At 52.4% G+C, this 16,109-nt stretch overlaps 1 protein-coding gene across 2 annotated transcripts; it reads left to right on the top strand.

Annotated features, from left to right (window-relative positions):
• Positions 1-746: 746 nt before the first annotated feature.
• AKR1B1 (aldo-keto reductase family 1 member B) lies at positions 747-15,838 on the top strand. Of its 2 annotated transcripts, none has more exons than XM_025471710.2 (10): positions 747-911; positions 9,008-9,175; positions 9,856-9,972; positions 10,689-10,766; positions 11,067-11,189; positions 11,671-11,777; positions 12,091-12,172; positions 12,559-12,642; positions 13,484-13,566; positions 15,461-15,838. In XM_025471710.2, exons 1-10 carry the CDS (start codon positions 846-848, stop codon positions 15,501-15,503), a joined length of 951 nt encoding a protein of 316 aa, XP_025327495.1. In that variant the 5' UTR covers positions 747-845; the 3' UTR covers positions 15,504-15,838. The 2 variants fall into 2 exon arrangements, with proteins under 2 accessions (XP_025327495.1, XP_025327496.1); XM_025471711.3 differs by lacking the exon at positions 747-911 and adding an exon at positions 1,222-1,337.
• The last annotated feature ends 271 nt before the right edge of the window (positions 15,839-16,109 follow it).

Consider the following 16,109-nt stretch of genomic DNA (forward strand, 5'->3'; position numbering starts at 1 on the left):
ATTTTGAAATACTAGAAGCTATAATATTAAAGTGAACTTTTCTTGGGTGGGTTTCTATTTCCTCTTCTAGAGAGTTCTGCTAAGTCATCCTATCGAAACTTGCCGTTTTGGCAAGAGTCTTGTTTTCTGAAGACCGAACGTATTCTCCTGTGTATTCTGGACGGAGCTCATCAGGGATGCCCAACCTCAGGAGACGCCGGCTTTTGGAGAAGACTTGATCAGCCGCGCTCGCCGCTGCAGTGGGAGGCCAATTGCCCCAGGCAGCCACACACCGGCTGCGTCAGCCGCGGCCTCCAGAAGGTGCCCTGCGACAAGAGGGCAAGCCATTTCCCCGGGGTGTGCCTTTCCAAAAGCAAAATGCGCTAAGCCCTACTGGTCGGTATGATTCCTATAGATTAGAGCTGGGACGTCGGTCCAATTGTCAAAGAGCATGACTATAGGCTTGGGCGTTAGACACACGTATCCTTCTGGGCTCCTTAAAAAACAAAACAAACAAACAAACAAAACCACGAAAGCCGAGCTCCTTCCCAGTCGACTTCTGCACGGACGCCCGCCACCTCGGCTGCAGCAGGCCGGTCTGCACGCGCCCCGGGCTTTGGCGGGTCTGCGCCGCGGCGGGCGGGGGCGGGGCGGGGCGGAAAGAATCCGGCCCCTCTGGGACCCAGCGGAAGAGGCGTCCGGGAGGAGCCGGGCGCGGCGCCCCAGGTCGGCCAATCAGAAGCCGCCATTGCGGATCCGCGCGCCCCGCGTCCCCGCCCCTTCTGCCCGCCGCAGCGGCTATTTAAAGGTCTGCGCCAGGGCCGCGGCGCGTGGTCCTCGGGCGCGGTCCGCGGAGCTCTACGGCCATGGCCAGCCACCTCGTGCTCTGCAACGGCGCCAAGATGCCCGTCTTGGGGCTGGGCACCTGGAAGGTAGGAGCCCCGGGGGCGCGGCGGGCGCGGCCTGGGGCGGAAGGGACCCGCGGTGACCGGGGCGGCCCCCGCCCGGGCTTCGGTGGAGCGGTCCTTGGCCCGGCCTGGCCTCCCGGACCCCCCTCCCGGGCCGCGCTGGGAACCCGGCCCCGGCCGGAGGACGAAGACCGCCGAGCCCCGCAGCTCCGGAACCGCGAGGAGCCCGGGCGGGGGCGGGCGCGGGCCGCAGCGGGTGTGGGGGGCGCCGGCCCTCGGCCGCCCCGCCCCGCCCCGCCCTCGGCCGCCCCGCCCCGCCCCGCCCTCGGCCGCCCCGCCCCGCCCCGCCCCGCCGGCACCGCGCGCCCGTCTCTCTCCTAAATAGTTTGTCTTGGTCCCCGATTTTGCTCTCCCAGGAATAAGCACTCAGATTAAGCGCGGCGACTGCAGGTAATGAAATGAGCTGCCACGAGCTTGCCCCGGTGCCCCCGTCTCCGTGGCCGCGGACGCGCGGCGCGGGCCCCTCCCCCGGAGCCGAGCGGGCTTCCCGGGGGAGGCTTGGGCGGGGTGTCGCGGGCGCGGGCCGGGCCCCGCGGAGAATCCCGGCGCCTGCGGTCGCTGCCCGGAGGGAATGTCGCTGGCGCGCGGGGACTCCCCGGGGCCTTAACAACGCTGACCTCTTTCCGCGGCGCCTTGAGACCCAGCTAGGAGTACAGAGGCTGGCCTGGTCGTCGGAAAAGTGGGCAGCACGGCGCGGTGGTGTTACGGGCGCTGGAACAAAACCCGGTATTTTTAAAAGCTCTCCGGAGGGGCACCTGGGTGGCTCCGCAGGTGAGCCTCGCTCTGCCTTCCGCTCAGTCCTGATCCCAGGCTCCTGGAGGCAGCCCGCAGGGAGCCTGCTTCTCCCCCTGCAGTGTCTCTGCCTCTCTCTGTCTCTCATGCGTACATTTTTAGGAATCTTGAAAATAAAAGCTCCTTAGAAGTTAGCTTTGGGGTATTACATTCTATGGTGATGACCCAGGTTTTCGCAGGAACTTTGAATGTGGACCTGGGCATTGGATATGTACACACTGACAAGGAAAGGAGAGACGAGGGTCAAGTGCACCACTAAACAGTTGATGTAGAGCGGAGGGTGGTGTCTACCTCTACCCTTAAAAGCTGCAGATGAAAATTTGTAAATAAGGGTCCTAGAGTTGCTTCACACACAAAGTGTTTCTTGGCCAAAGTAATCAGCGTATGTATAATCTGTGTTTTCCTTCAAAAAGTCCAATGATGGATGGTTGGCTCTGAAGGCATAATTAAATTATGACTGGGATACTGAGTTAAATCTCATCTGTTGAGGGTTATTCTCTTGGAATGGATGTGAAAAAGACACTTTCGTGGCAATAGTCAATCATTACGGTTTATATAATGATGCAGGCAACATGCAGATATATACGTAAAACTTGAACAAAAGATCCACAAAACATTACTAGGTGGGATGAATTCTGATACCTTTATTCTGTTTTGTGGTTTCAGAAGTTATGTGCCAGACCATAGCCCATTGTTTGAAAACTACTGCTCTAGGGTGAATAAGGAATAAAGTTGTTAAAAAGAGGGTCTTAACATTTTTTAAAAGATTCTATTTATTATCTTAGATTTATTTAGAGAGAAAGAGGGAGCACACGAGCAAGGGCAGAGGAAGAGAGCAAGAATCCTCAAGCCGACTCCACGTTGAGCTCAGAGCCTGATACGGGGCTCTCAGGCCCAGGGCTCTGAACTCGTGACCTGAGCTGAAACCAAGATCTGAACACTTAACCGCCCGAGCCACCCAGGCGCCCCTATGTGCTATTTCTTTTTTAGAGCACGTGCGTGAAAGCTGGATGGGTGGGTACAGAGGGAGAGGGGGAGAGAGATTCTTAAGCAGTCTCCACGCCGAGGGCAGAGCCTGATCTCACTCTCCTGAAGTCAAGAGTCAAGCTCTTAATCAACTGAGCCACTGAGGTGCTTCATAAAGAGAGTTTTAAATCCTGCACCTCAGCACTTTAATGCCCTGAGGTGCTATATATTTGTTTAAAATAGCATCATAAAAATCTACACTTAAGTCATTCATTCTGGCAGACTAAGTTCTTATTTATTTGTGATAGACATAGAGAGAGAGAGAGGCAGAGACACACAGGCAGAGGGAGAAGCAGGCTCCATGCGTCAGGAGTCCGACCAGGATCGCACCCTGGGCCGAAGGCAGGCACAAAACCACTGAGCCACCCAGGGATCCCCAAGTATAACAGTTCTATAGAGAGTGGCTATTCCCTTTTCCCCCACATGTGTGTGTACATATTTCTTCACAGATGCTGGGCAAAAGAAGGAGTGATATAAGTAGCATTTGCTTATCTTTGTGAGAAGTGAGGGTGGCTCTGCAAGGGGCTAGCTGGTTCCTTATTCTTGTGGATCTCTCCTGTCATGACATCTGTTGCACCATCCAGACCCTTCACAGGGCTCTAGTGGTCTCATCTGCTTTTGCATCAAAGGTCCTTAAATTTGCCCTTCCGTCTTTGGAGGGGAGGCTTTCAGGCAGACGGGTGAGCATCTCTGCCTCAGACCCCGTGCGGCTTAGCGAGTGTTTCTCCCCGGCAAGCTTGCCTTCCCCATTAGACAGGAAGTACACCTACCAACACTGTGTTGCCAGGAATCCGTTAAAGCAGAGATTACTTCTGACACCAGCTGCAGTCCTGTTGCTAGTAAACGCTCTGATCTAGCTGAAAAATTGTTGGTGATATGGTCATTATAATGCACCTACATACTCCTAGCCGAGTAGTAGAGTACAACTGTGTTTCTCTTAACCCCTTTTGCATTATCTCTTCTAAATAGTTTAGAACATTGGACACGTTTTTCCCTACTTGCCCCCCACATAAAATGTTAACATACCAACTGAGATCATCATACTAGCGCCCCTCCCCTTTATATACACACACTTTCAGAACCTCATCATCATCCCCCTTGCACATAGCTCTTACCTGTCACTTTAAGATAATAATCCTCCCTCTATTCCACCTTCAAGGCTCAACCCTAAAGGTTCTAAAGTGGCGTCAGTGGTAAAAAGACAAAAGTATTTCAGACTGAATCCCTTATAGTATTCGCCATGGGGATTTCTGGCAAGACGGGGCAGTGCTCTTTCTGATGTATTTTTTTTTGGAAATTGTCTCTAGCTTGCAGGTATTACTTTTGCAATGAAAGGGGGGTGGAGAACAAAGGGAACTTTACTTTGGGGGGAAAAAGTATGGGCCCTTCAAAGGGCCACAAACCATGTGTAAGCTAAGATTTAATTAATAAATAAGTGAATTATTTTGCTCCCACTGAACCACTTTTTGCCAGGGTGATATCTCCCCCTTTATGAACATATGAAGTAGAAGAAAATGTGCCGAGAAAGACTTTCCTGCCACATTCCCAGAGTGGAGCGAGCTTGTAATGGCCTCAAGAGCCCAGGTTCGGGGAGAGGGTAGCGGTGCTGGCATCAGAGCTGCGACAATAACTTGGTTTTACCCTTCACCTGCCTCGTCCCCCTGCAGGCCTCGACTGGCACACTTCAAGATCAAACATCTTTAAATCAGTCTTCCCCAAACAGGGCCTGTCCATCCCCGTCTCAGTCTCAACCAAGTGGGGAGCTCCTTGTCTTAGAATTCAGCAGAGACTGATTCGAGTTGAGCACGAGGAAGTTCATTCAGTTTCATTAGTTTGTGTTTATTGCCAAGCCAGATGATGAGCTTTGATGCAAAATAGTAGCCAGATTGCCTGATTTTATGTGATAAGGCAAATGAAAAGCGCAGTCAACTCCTTATTTGTATGGAACTGTAAAATGATGCAGACATCCTGATGGGGAGCCCAGTGGGGTTGACTTATCTGCACCAAACAGTAGAAAGTGCACTTTCTATTGACTGTAGATTGGCTGAAAGGTAGCAAGTTGTAGTGATCCTCAGGATTCTCCCCCATATTTGGTCTGTTGGAGTCCTAAGGCTGTGGCAGGTTTTAAGCCTTGGTGTTCTACAAAACTACTAGATCCACAGTCTCCCATTTGTGCAGAGAGGGAGCATTGTGCCACACAGAGTGAGCAGGCCAGCTTGCTCAAATTTACCTGAAATCAACTAAGATCAATATATAATTGACATGTATTTAATATGATTAAGTATGATTGACACTATGTTGTCAATTGGCTAAATTAGAACAAGGATTAAACCCTCTTAGCTCCCAAAACATCCACGTTCAGGATCAGAATACCTAACTTTTTGTTATCCCGATGTGGAATCGGACACCAGAAGTTTTATTTGCGAATAGGCTTGGGCCTCTTGCCTAATTCCCATTTCTTTGTATGCTCTTCTGACATAGAAAGGGGTTAGTAAACTACAACCCCCAGCCCGTTTTTTGTTAATAAAATTTTATTAGAATGGATCTCATGCGTAGTGTATTATTTATGACCACTTCTATGCTGTAGCAACGCAGTGGAACGGTTGTGACCAACCATTTGGCCCACAAAGCCTAAAATATTTTGTCTGGCATCTTAAGAAAAAGTTTGCCAGGTCCTGTTCCAGAAGATTCTAAGTGAATTCTTTGGAACTTGGCATACATTCTGAGAAGTCACAAATGCCTGTTACACTTGAATTTGGTTGAAGTGACTTACACTTAAATGAACACTTAAAATAGAAAATTATATTGAGAGACTACTAGTATTTAAACTAGCTTAGTAATAGAAAATAAGATGAGTTTCTTTTAGATGCTGGTTGAGTTTCTGTAAAGAAAAAGCTGCTTTAGTTGGAAGAAGTTAAATAATGTTCTTGGGGACAGCTTTTCTGTGATCATGGTACTTTTAAAGGCTTCAGAGGTCCATGGCCCTGTTTCTTTATTAAATCTAAGTTCGTGTCAGAAGTTACGGTTTCTTATTCCTTACTCTAGGATTATGTTGGGACACTTCTCATACATCTTACCTGGGATTTTTTTTCCCCCAAAGTAAAGTTCCCTTTGTTCTCCACCCCCCTTTCATTGCAAATGTAATACCTGCAAACTAGAGGCAATTTCTAAAAAAAAAATGCATCAGAAAGAGCACATTCCCCTCTTGCCAGAAATCCCCATGGCTAATACTGCAAGGGATATTCAGTCTGAAATACTTTATCTTTTTACCACTGACCCCACTTTAGAACCTTTGGAGTTGAACCTTGCAGAGGGAATAGAGGGAGGATTATTATCTTAAACTGACAGGTCAGGGCTACGTGCAAAGGGAAGATGATGAGGTTTTGAAAGTGCGCGTATGTTAAGGGGAAGGGCGCTAATATGATGGTCTCAGTTGGTATTGGCTGGCTGCTGGTGTTAGAAAGCGAGGAGCCAGGGAGGCCTGTCTTGTGGAGGTGATGGGGGCCCCGGGGCCAGGAGTTCTCGCTGTCTTCCCTTGATGCCATCGGCCTAGACGGTCAGGTTGGTGCCTGAGCTAGTGCTCTGGATCTGTAAGGTCCAGGAGACTTGGGCATGCGTGGATTTGCCTAAGTCACAGGGCAGATCATTGGCAGAATCGAGTTAAAACATGATTTAGTCTACAGGATTTATACAGTTTGGTCATTTGTGATTTGAGCATTTCCTAGAAGGATTTTCTGCAGATCTGCAGTGAGATGTCTAGAAATATATCATGATTTATTTCCTTTTCAAAGTTTCAGTTTGGACTGCTCCCTTCTGTGTGAGTTTTTAAGTGCAGACATGAAACGGAGAGATAGTATAATCACGTCATAGCATTACCAAGTTTATTGTGGGATTTTTTTTTTATTTAAATGTAAATTTTTTTTTTTTTTTTTTTTTTTTTACCACATCTTAAATTGGCTGATTCATTAGTGATAAGAGCAGTTTCTGGGAAGGGTTAGATTGAGATGATTAATGATTGAAGGTAGTTTGTGGATTCTGGCATATTTTCATTACAGAGAATGGCTTCTGCAAGCCCAGCAGACTTGTCCTCCCAGTGACTGATGTCTCTGAGACCCCCTCGGGGTTCACACAGGAGGACAGACCTCTTGGCAGAGCATGGCTCTCAGGTCCTTTGCCAAGGTTTGAGTCCTGACCTCTTTGACTGTGATTGTGGGCCACTTGCATCACCTTTCCGTGCCTTACTTCCCTTAACTATAGAGATAACAGGATCTGCCGGGGGTTGTGATAAAGATTCAGCGTACTAACATGTTTGAAACTAGTGAAAACGTCCATATTTTCAGTTTGAGCCAGTGTGTACCGAACACCACACTGGTTGGGTTGCATTCAGTGACATGATCAGCCCAGGCCCATGCCTTCTGGTAACCACAAGGCCTGTTCAGGGCCAGCCCAGGGCAGACCAGTCAGTCCTCCCTCGGCAGAGCATGTGGCCCGTATGGCACAGGTGTCCCCAAAAGGGGAGGCTGGCGCACAGTTTCCATTCTCAGGAGTCTTGTCACAAATTGCTACAACTTCTTTCTACAAATTGAATTTATAAAATGCCAAACAGTTCTTGCTTTTGTTTTTCTCTCCCTCGGAAAGCAGTGTGGCCATCTTCCCAGTACATGTGTCCCTAGCTGATCTCCTGAGTCATTTCTGTCCTTGGCTTCTCTATGAAAATATAACATGAACTTTTTCCCAGTTTTGTGCCACTCTCTCAGCAACCTTGATTATCCTAGCGTGCGGTTTTCTGGTTCCAAGCAACCGAATAACCAACTTAATCTTTGGCACACAAAAAAGTACGTTTGAGGTGGGGATTCGTAGACCTACAAGATGCCCATGGGCATACCAGCCAGGGCCACTTGTGATGCCACCAGGAGCAAATCTCTCTGGATCCTATCTCTAGCCCCACTGTCTTGCAAGCAGCTCCAGGCTCCCATTCTCCCAGCATGGAGACCCCCCCCCCACAGAATGGAAGCTTGGCCTGGTGGTTCCCGAGACCGAGTCTCCTGGGCCTGGCTTGGGTCATGCCTCTGCCTGTGTGCCAGCTGCAGTGGCAGGTACCTGGGGAATGTGCCCTGCTCCCGCCTTGGGGCTGAGCCTCAACATGCTGGCAGCTCTGGCCAGATGCTCATTCCCACTAGCGCCCTGTCCCCCTTCCTACCCCTTGTGCCCATTCCCAACAGCTGATGCCAAACCCGTGAACATGTGCAGCTGCCCGTGGCCCCGGGCAGTTTTCCTTTCCATTCTCTTCTCCCCCAGCTCCCTGGAGGAATGCGCCGTGTTCACTGCACAGTCTGTTGCACACGTGTGTATTTGTCACGTCTGTGGTCTGAGAGGATCAGTGAGGAGACGGAGTAAACCTCCAGGTGGTCAGTCTGGGTGCGGGCAGAGCTTGAAGGCTCCCAAGCACCTCCTCCCACTCCCAGGAGGTCTGTCCTGGGAACCTGTGTCCCGTCCTGGTCACAGAGCCGGCAGCTGGCTTGGGCACTGACAGCTGTGCAGTCCCTGTGCGGCTCTGCCCAAAAACTATTCGACTCCTGTTTTCCCTCTCCTGTTGACTCATGTCTGCGCTGATGTCTCAGAGGGGCCTGTCCCACCCCTGCCTCTCACGACAGAGTCTCACTGTAGATCTGGGCCTCTGAATCTGTATCAGTAACGTGCTTGACTTTACTGTGATCCCCCAGAACCGCCTGAGAATGAGTGATTGCCAATGTCAGGATCTACACCCAAAAGGAGAAGTAAAGCATGGGCGTTCAGGGCCAGCTCAGACACCGGAGGGGCAGTGGGTTAATGTGTACAGCGGTTGGTAAAAGGCTCTGAACTATTTGGAGGAAACCGTGCCCGTGCCCCTCACTGTCTTGGAAACCCAGTAGATGCAGGTAGGGGTTTTTTCTTATACCGTGGTTTGTAAAACAACAGATGGAAAGAAGCAATCGAGACCACGTTGGCACATCTCTTGAAGGTGGTGTAGGCTGCCGTTCCGTGGTGGCCAGGATATCCTAACGTGACACCGCGCGGCATTGCACCTCGGTTCCCCAGGTCGTTTGAGAGCGAGTGGTTTAGGAAGCTGCTTAGGAAGCCGCAGATCATCCGCAGGCCACTGGAGATGGGCGGGAGCTTCAATGAAGAGTGTGGGGTTCATGCTGCCTGGGCTGCTTCGTTTTTTATTTTAACTGCATGCCTCCCATTCCTCTTCCTTTCAGTCCCCTCCCGGCAAAGTGACCGATGCTGTGAAGGTCGCGATCGACCTTGGGTACCGCCACATCGACTGCGCTCACGTGTACCAGAATGAGAATGAGGTGGGCTTGGCCATCCAGGAGAAGCTCAAGGAGCAGGTGGTGAAGCGTGAGGACCTCTTCGTCGTCAGCAAGGTGCTACTCTGCAGGGCAGCCTGGGCCATAGGCTTCGAACTCCACACCTGTCCAGTGGCAGCATCGGCTTAGGTGCCGAAGCCATCCTCTGGGGCCACTGAATATGCTATGGTTATTGCTCAGGAGGCCACTCTTCTGGGGCAGGGGATTGACCAGAGGCTCCACCGGTCACCTGTTCTTTATGGGATGGTCATTCTGTGTAGCACTGTTGGCTAGAGCCTCTTGTTGATGAGACTTCGATTGTGGGTTGGGCCTCCGTTTCCAGGGAGATATCTTTGAGGACGGAACTTGGTTTCCATCTGGAGACGACCTCCACTGCTGGCACCATCTTTCACCTGGAGGCTGTTGGCCCAAAGGAACACGGGGTTGGAGGATGAGGCTGGCCCCACGGACCAGCCGTGTAGGAAAGTGGCCCTGAGAGCTCGTGTTTCGGGCCCGGGCCTTCCCGACCTGTCCATTCTATAGCATGCCTTCACTTTGGTCCCTCTGAGCAGTTTCCCTGACCTAATTATCTGGCCTGCCTTTGGAAAGTTAGGATGCACTGCATGCAATGGAAACTCGCCCACCGCCATCATAGCATCACAGTGAAAGGGGTGGGTTGCGTCTTGGAGCTGTCTGGCTCCCGGCTGGGATACAGCCTCCTACGCGCAAGCTAAAACATGCTCTCTCACTGGCTCCAGCTGTGGTGTACATACCACGAGAAGAGCATGGTGAAGGGGGCCTGCCAGAAGACGCTCAGCGACCTGAAGCTCGACTACCTGGACCTCTACCTTATTCACTGGCCCACAGGCTTCAAGGTAAGCGGCAGGGGGTGCTCCCTCCGTGCAGCCTGTGATGTGTTAGGCCCTCCTCTGCTCGGGTACAGCCGGGCACACACCCTGTGTGTGTGTCCTGGAGCAGCAGCCAGTGGCATTACCCTTGTTAGAAATTCCCCCGCCCCCAGGCCTGCTGAATGTGAACCACAGACGCATTTGCCCATTACAGAATTTGAGAAGCACTGTGCTTTGTCATTTGCTGGTGGTCCCGTTGCAAACTGTGACCACACACGTGGCCCAGGTGATAAGCTGCCAGGGCACCAAAGACCTCATGCACGTGGGTACGGTCATGCATTCCACACACAGGCCCCATCCTGGGGAAGCCTCATACCTGTTCCCTGGCAGAGCCTGAGTCTCTGCTCAAACAAATGGGTTATCACATCCTTTGCCTTCTTTCCGGCCATAGGGTCCATTGTGTGCTTTGTCAGCCAGAGTGAAGGCACATAGTATTTATCCTGTAGCCAGCCCTGTTTTGTTGTGCTGGTTCCCTCTGACCGGCAGCTGCAACCATCTGAAAGGACAAGTGTCTGGGGGCCTGTTTCCTTCTCCCTGCTGGCCCATGGGTTTGCCCTTGGTTATATTTGGAAAACTTAGCTGTGGTACTTAAGAGTGATTTTTTTTTTTTTTTTTTTGACTTTGCTTTCAAAGACTTAGGTCTGTGGAAGGCTGTCATTGACTGATTGTTATTATAACAACAGGCCGGGAAGGAATATTTCCCACTGGATGGGGAAGGCAATGTGATTCCCAGTGATACCAGTTTTGTGGACACGTGGGAGGTAAGGCAGTCCCTGACTCGGTCTTCTCCTTCCTCTCTGGTTCCCGTTCTCCTGTGAGTGATCTGCTCTGCCCTGCCTTGTCTTTCACTGCATTCAAGTATTTGGTCACTGTCTCTGTTCTCCCTGTCTTAGTAAAGCCAGCCTGACTTGTGTCTTGGTGTCTCTGGGCTTCTCAAAGATCTCATTCAGTGGCTCTGGTTAGTAAGGGTAGGACCTGTTAAACCAGAGCCAGAGATGCTTTTCCTGTCTTTGTCCTCTTGGGCACGTGTTAGCAGCACATGCACCCTCTTCTGTTGTTAGGCCATGGAACAGCTGGTGGATGAAGGGCTGGTGAAAGCCATCGGAGTCTCCAACTTCAACCATCTCCAAATTGAGAAGATCTTAAACAAACCTGGCTTAAAATATAAGCCTGCTGTTAACCAGGTAAACATCCTGAGGGAAGGGTGTGCCCGGGAGCCTGCTTTGTTACTGTCTGAACCTGGCAGTTACTTAAGGTCCGTGTCACCCAGGGAGCAGCCAGGAGGCAGGTCCTGATTTGGGACAGAGCATGATGACAACCTGTCTGGGAGCCGAACTTGCAGGAGACACAGGCTTTGAGACTGGCTTGTGATGACTCAGGGCCTCCCAGAGTATCGGCCTGCAGACGTTGAGATCCTGAGACCCGTCACAGTTGATAAATGGCCAAAGCCAAAATAAACCCTTAGGGCCCACGGCCACAGTACATCCATGAGCACATCAGTTATTCCTGTTGAGGACAGGAGCTGGGAAGTGTAGACAGCTGTTCTAGCTCATCAGGGAGATACTATGTTGTTTGGACATCATTTTCTGTCTGTGGAGGGGGCACTTCTGTGTGTCCCGACACCTGTGCCCACAGGCCAGCATCTGTCCGTGTTTGCATTTGCAGATCGAGTGCCACCCGTACCTCACTCAGGAGAAGTTAATCCAGTACTGCCAAGCCAAAGGCATCGTGGTGACCGCCTATAGTCCCCTTGGCTCCCCCGACAGGCCCTGGTGAGGTTCCTAGCAGATCGTGTTCTCTTGTCCGTTGGTGAAGGTTAGAAATGCTAGAAAGAAAAACTCAGCATCAAGGAACATGTTTCCGGCACTCGTTTGCAAACCTACCCCAGAGCCTCTTGTTGGGTTTCCTGGGTGGTAGTTCTAGTAGCAGGATGTCTGCTCTTTTCCCGCGGGTTGGGAGTTTGTACCTGAACTTCAAATCAGGAGGGGCGTGCAGGGCTGCCCTCTAAGGTCAATGGCAGTTAATTGCCAGCTTCCTTGAGTGCAAGCGATGGTGGTTGCTCACATGGGCCATCTTTGTCTCCAGGGCCAAGCCTGAGGACCCTTCCCTGTTGGAGGATCCCCGGATCAAAGCGATCGCAGCCAAGCACAATAAAACTACAGCCCAGGTACTGTCCTCTGCAGGTGCCCGTGACTGTTCCCAGAATTCCCTGCATTCATGGTGGGGCGGGAGAGGCGACCAAGCCTAGCCATGGCCTCCCTGGAAGTGTAGCTCAAGGCCCTGGAGTGGGTGGTAGAAAGGGGCACAGACAAGGAAGCCAGCAGATTGCCGTTGATGGGGAGGGTAGCATCCTCCGACTACCTCTACAGGCCACCCGAAAGGGCAGCATTTGCTGGCGTAGGTGGGATGACCCTGACCTCTCTGAGCCTCCGTTTTCTCCCATGTGAAGTTCTGGAACTTCCCTCTTCGGAGAGTGGCTGTATAAGACTGAGTGACCCAACCACATAGAAGATTATAGTAATGTAGACGAACACTTGGCACGTCTGTTCGCAGGTTCTGATCCGGTTCCCCATGCAGAGGAATTTGGTCGTGATTCCCAAGTCCGTGACACCCGAACGCATTGCTGAGAACTTTCAGGTGAGACCCTGGCTGGCTGGCCTAGTTGTTCTCAGTGGAGAAGGGGACAGGGCCTCCTGTCGTGCCTGGATTGTCCAGTGTGGCACCCCCACCTTCCTGTCACCTCGCAGGGAGCCAGCCTGTGTCCACACCTGTGTAGTCTTTGCACACATGCCCATAGGTGTGAGAGCATGGAGTGGACAGCAGGCTGCCCTCTGCACATTCTAACCCCACGGCCCTCCTCGGGTCCCCAGGTGCTGCCTTGGGCCTGCCTGCTGGCCTCTTGGGAGCCCCCCCTTCCTGACGGACCTTTGTTGTCCTCTCTGTCCAGCTGTTACTTGGCAGTATAGACCCATGTCACATACCATCCTCTGTATCCTGCAGCTCCCCAGTTGGGCTCTGTTCCCAATTCCTCTGGGAGCCTCATGCTTTTTGTGGCATCTCCTTCATGCTGTGCAATCAATCATTGCTTCTGTTGGAGTCATTGATCTTCCTCCTCACTTTGCCTCCCTGTAAACTGAGGCAGAAACCCTTGTGATCCATTCTTTTCCCCCGACCGGCACTTGTCACGGAAGTGCTGCATTCTCTGGTTTCCACAGTGACTCCGTGGGACTAACAGTACTATTTGCTGGGAGCTCCTGAAGGGCAGGGGTCTCTCCCCATTCCCTGTGGTACCCGGCCCGTGCTGTGCCTTCTCCAGAGGGCACCCCAGTCAGTCCTACTGCTGTGTCCTCCTCACTGCGGCTCCCCACGCAGGGCGGCGTCTCCTCGATGGCCCTGTGCAGAACCGTTGGACACTTGGGTGTTCTGTGCCTGACCTTTCTTTGAAGAACTTACTGGATTTTTTTTTTTTTCTTTTGAGGTCTTTGACTTTGAGCTGAGTAGTGTGGACATGACCACCTTACTCAGCTACAACCGGAACTGGAGGGTCTGTGCCTTGGTGAGGTGAGTGAGGCTGGGGAAGGGCCTGCTGGGGAGGCCGTGGTGTTGGGGTCCCGTCCACGTGCCGCAGGAAACACTGCAGCCCGTGTCAGCTGAGCCACTCATGGCCGTGGGGAAGATGCCAGGACATGTGCTCTGGGTACCTTCCCCAGCTCAGGGACGTGGTCGGCCCAACCGGCAGCAACCCCCTATTTTTAGCATTAATTTTCAAATCTTTGAGGCTCTTCTGAAATCCGCTGATCCCATGTGGCTCCTGTGCCACCTTCCCAGAAGAATTCGCACATGAGTCTTCCTTACACCGACTTAATAGAAGGGGTTCAGTGGGGAGACTGTGGTGCACGGGCTGAGGAAAGCTCTCGACGCCCCCCCCGGCGCCCCTTTACTGGCTGCTTGTATTCCCTGCCGCTTATAATTTGGAATTGGGGGGAGGTTACAGGGAAGGTGTTGCTGTTTTTTGTTTTTTTTTTTCTCCCTCCCTTCTCCTATAGTACAGTAACTAAAGTTTAAAAGTCATTCCCTGCTTTCCAGGAGAAACCTCCTGTCTCCCTGTGTGGCGGGCCTGGGGCCTCCTGTCTCCATGTGCGGGGCCTCTGTTTCTTCTCCGTCTCCCGGGGTAGATAGTCTCCCGAGCCAGGTTTGGACTTGCCCTCAGCTGGGGCAGGGGCCAGCCTTCTCTGTCCCTCTCCTTCTCTCCCCGCGCCTTCCACCCCTGCTCCTCCTCTAGCCGCCCCGCTCCCACCCCCCTGGTCCACACCTTGGACGAAGACACTGTCCCATGCACCAGGTGTCACCATGTCTGTGAGCGTGGGGCTGGCACACCAGGGCCTCTCTGCGCTCGTGTCACTGGTGCTTAACCTGTAGGCATTGATACCAGTTTGGGACCTAGTGGGTGAGGGAGAGAGTATAGAGGGTCCTCTTCCAGGTAACCTCTGTTGTCTGTTAAGAGTCTCTCTGTCATTCATTCATTCCCTGAGCCCTTCCCACTGCTGACCTGGTATGTTGGAGCATCAGGGCTGACACCACAGTGGTTTTCCAGTGGGTCCCTATACACTGTCCAGTGTTGCTCCAGGAACCGCTGTCGGGTGATTCTGGGGGCTGCTGGTGTTTAGCGGGGGATGGAGAGACTGGCCGCTGCATTCCCAGGTCACCTGAGAAGCTTTCTCGCTGACACACTTGTACATGACTGCTTTCGGGAAGTTCTCGCTCTACAGAGCCTCTGTCGCTCGGGGCAGGGTGATGCTACCCCGGTCTGAGGGAACGCAAGAATGGGGGCCAGACTTTGGGGATGTTTTAGGTGGTTTGAGAGTCCTCTGCCCTGTGCTGGGCTCACCCTGGGCCTTTCATGCTGTGCCCAGCCAGTCTTCCCAGCATGAGAGCCAGAACATTCCTTACACGAGCTGCTGGCCCAATTGGGTGGGCCTGTTGACACACACCCGCACCTCTGCCCCTGGGTCAGCACCCAGCCTCCTTCCTCCCCTGCTTCCTGTGTCCCACATGTGACCCAGCTGACACCAGGCAGCTTCCAGAGGGCCCCATGCTCCCTCTGTGTCCCCGGAGCACCGGCTCTCACATAGATGGACGCCTGACCTCTCTCGTCACCTTCTTACAGTCTTAGACTGTGGGATGCTCTTCGGTCCTGCCACTTAGACCGAGTGACCAGGGAGCAGGAATCGTGTCTTGGCACCCCGTGCGCTTCAGGCACAGTGCTGGGCACACGGGGAGGATGGTGTCCATCACGCCTGTGCCAGCTGACGAGCCTGGAGGGCTGTGCATCTGAACTGGCGCGCCCCTGAGGCCTGTGTTCCTGCCTCTAATGAGACACCATTGCTTTTTGTACTCGGTCATGTCGACATCCCTTCTCTGAAAAGCTGACGTGTCCCTCCTTTTCTCCTGACAGCTGTGCCTCCCACAAGGACTATCCATTCACTGAGGAGTTCTGAAGCTGTCGGTGCCTGTCCGCCCAGGTGCCCCGCGTCCCTCCTCCCGTATGTAGCGTAGAGTGGCCTCTGCCCCTCGGTGGTGGGTCCGTGACCTGCTGACGGGCCCGTGAGGTGTTGGGTCTCAAGAGCAGTATCAGCAGGTTAGAGTCTCTTCCAGTTTTGCCCTTCTTCTTGTCCAGCTGGGGAATGTAGGACCCTGGCACCCTTTTCTGACTAAGTTGAATCTATAAAGTTGAAATAGTGCCACTAACACCTGGATTTTGGCTACCGGGAACGGTAACCCTTTCATCCAGACTTCTTGCCTGAAATAATAAAGAGTTATTTTGTGAACTTGATGCTGTTTGTTTTATTTTGATTTATTGAAACACGGCACCTTCCGTGTCCCTCAGCCTTCGTCCCATCATGCCTATAAAGCAGACCACTCAGCTGGGCAAGAAGACTGAATACCTGACCTCTTCCCCTCTAGCCGGGAACCCCTCACCCCGGGATTTCATCCATTTAGCTTTGGGGTGGGTGCGCATTCGAGTCACCTGGAGAGCCTTAAATGCTGCTAATGTCTGGCCCTCACCCCAGGGACCCATCTACTTGGCCCCGGGTGTCCCCAGG

The sequence above is a fragment of the Canis lupus genome, chromosome 14 (assembly GCF_003254725.2).
Source record: "Canis lupus dingo isolate Sandy chromosome 14, ASM325472v2, whole genome shotgun sequence".
NCBI lineage: Eukaryota > Metazoa > Chordata > Mammalia > Carnivora > Canidae > Canis > Canis lupus.

What these genes read in the sequence shown, in the direction of transcription:
- AKR1B1 (XM_025471710.2), top strand. Translation starts at nt 846, where the DNA reads ATGGCCAGCCACCTCGTGCTCTGCAACGGCGCCAAGATGCCCGTCTTG. An exon ending in ACAATAAAACTACAGCCCAG is followed by an intron (nt 12,173 to 12,558) that starts GTACTGTCCTCT and finishes GTCTGTTCGCAG; the next exon opens with GTTCTGATCCGGTTCCCCAT. An exon ending in AGGGTCTGTGCCTTGGTGAG is followed by an intron (nt 13,567 to 15,460) that starts GTGAGTGAGGCT and finishes TTCTCCTGACAG; the next exon opens with CTGTGCCTCCCACAAGGACT.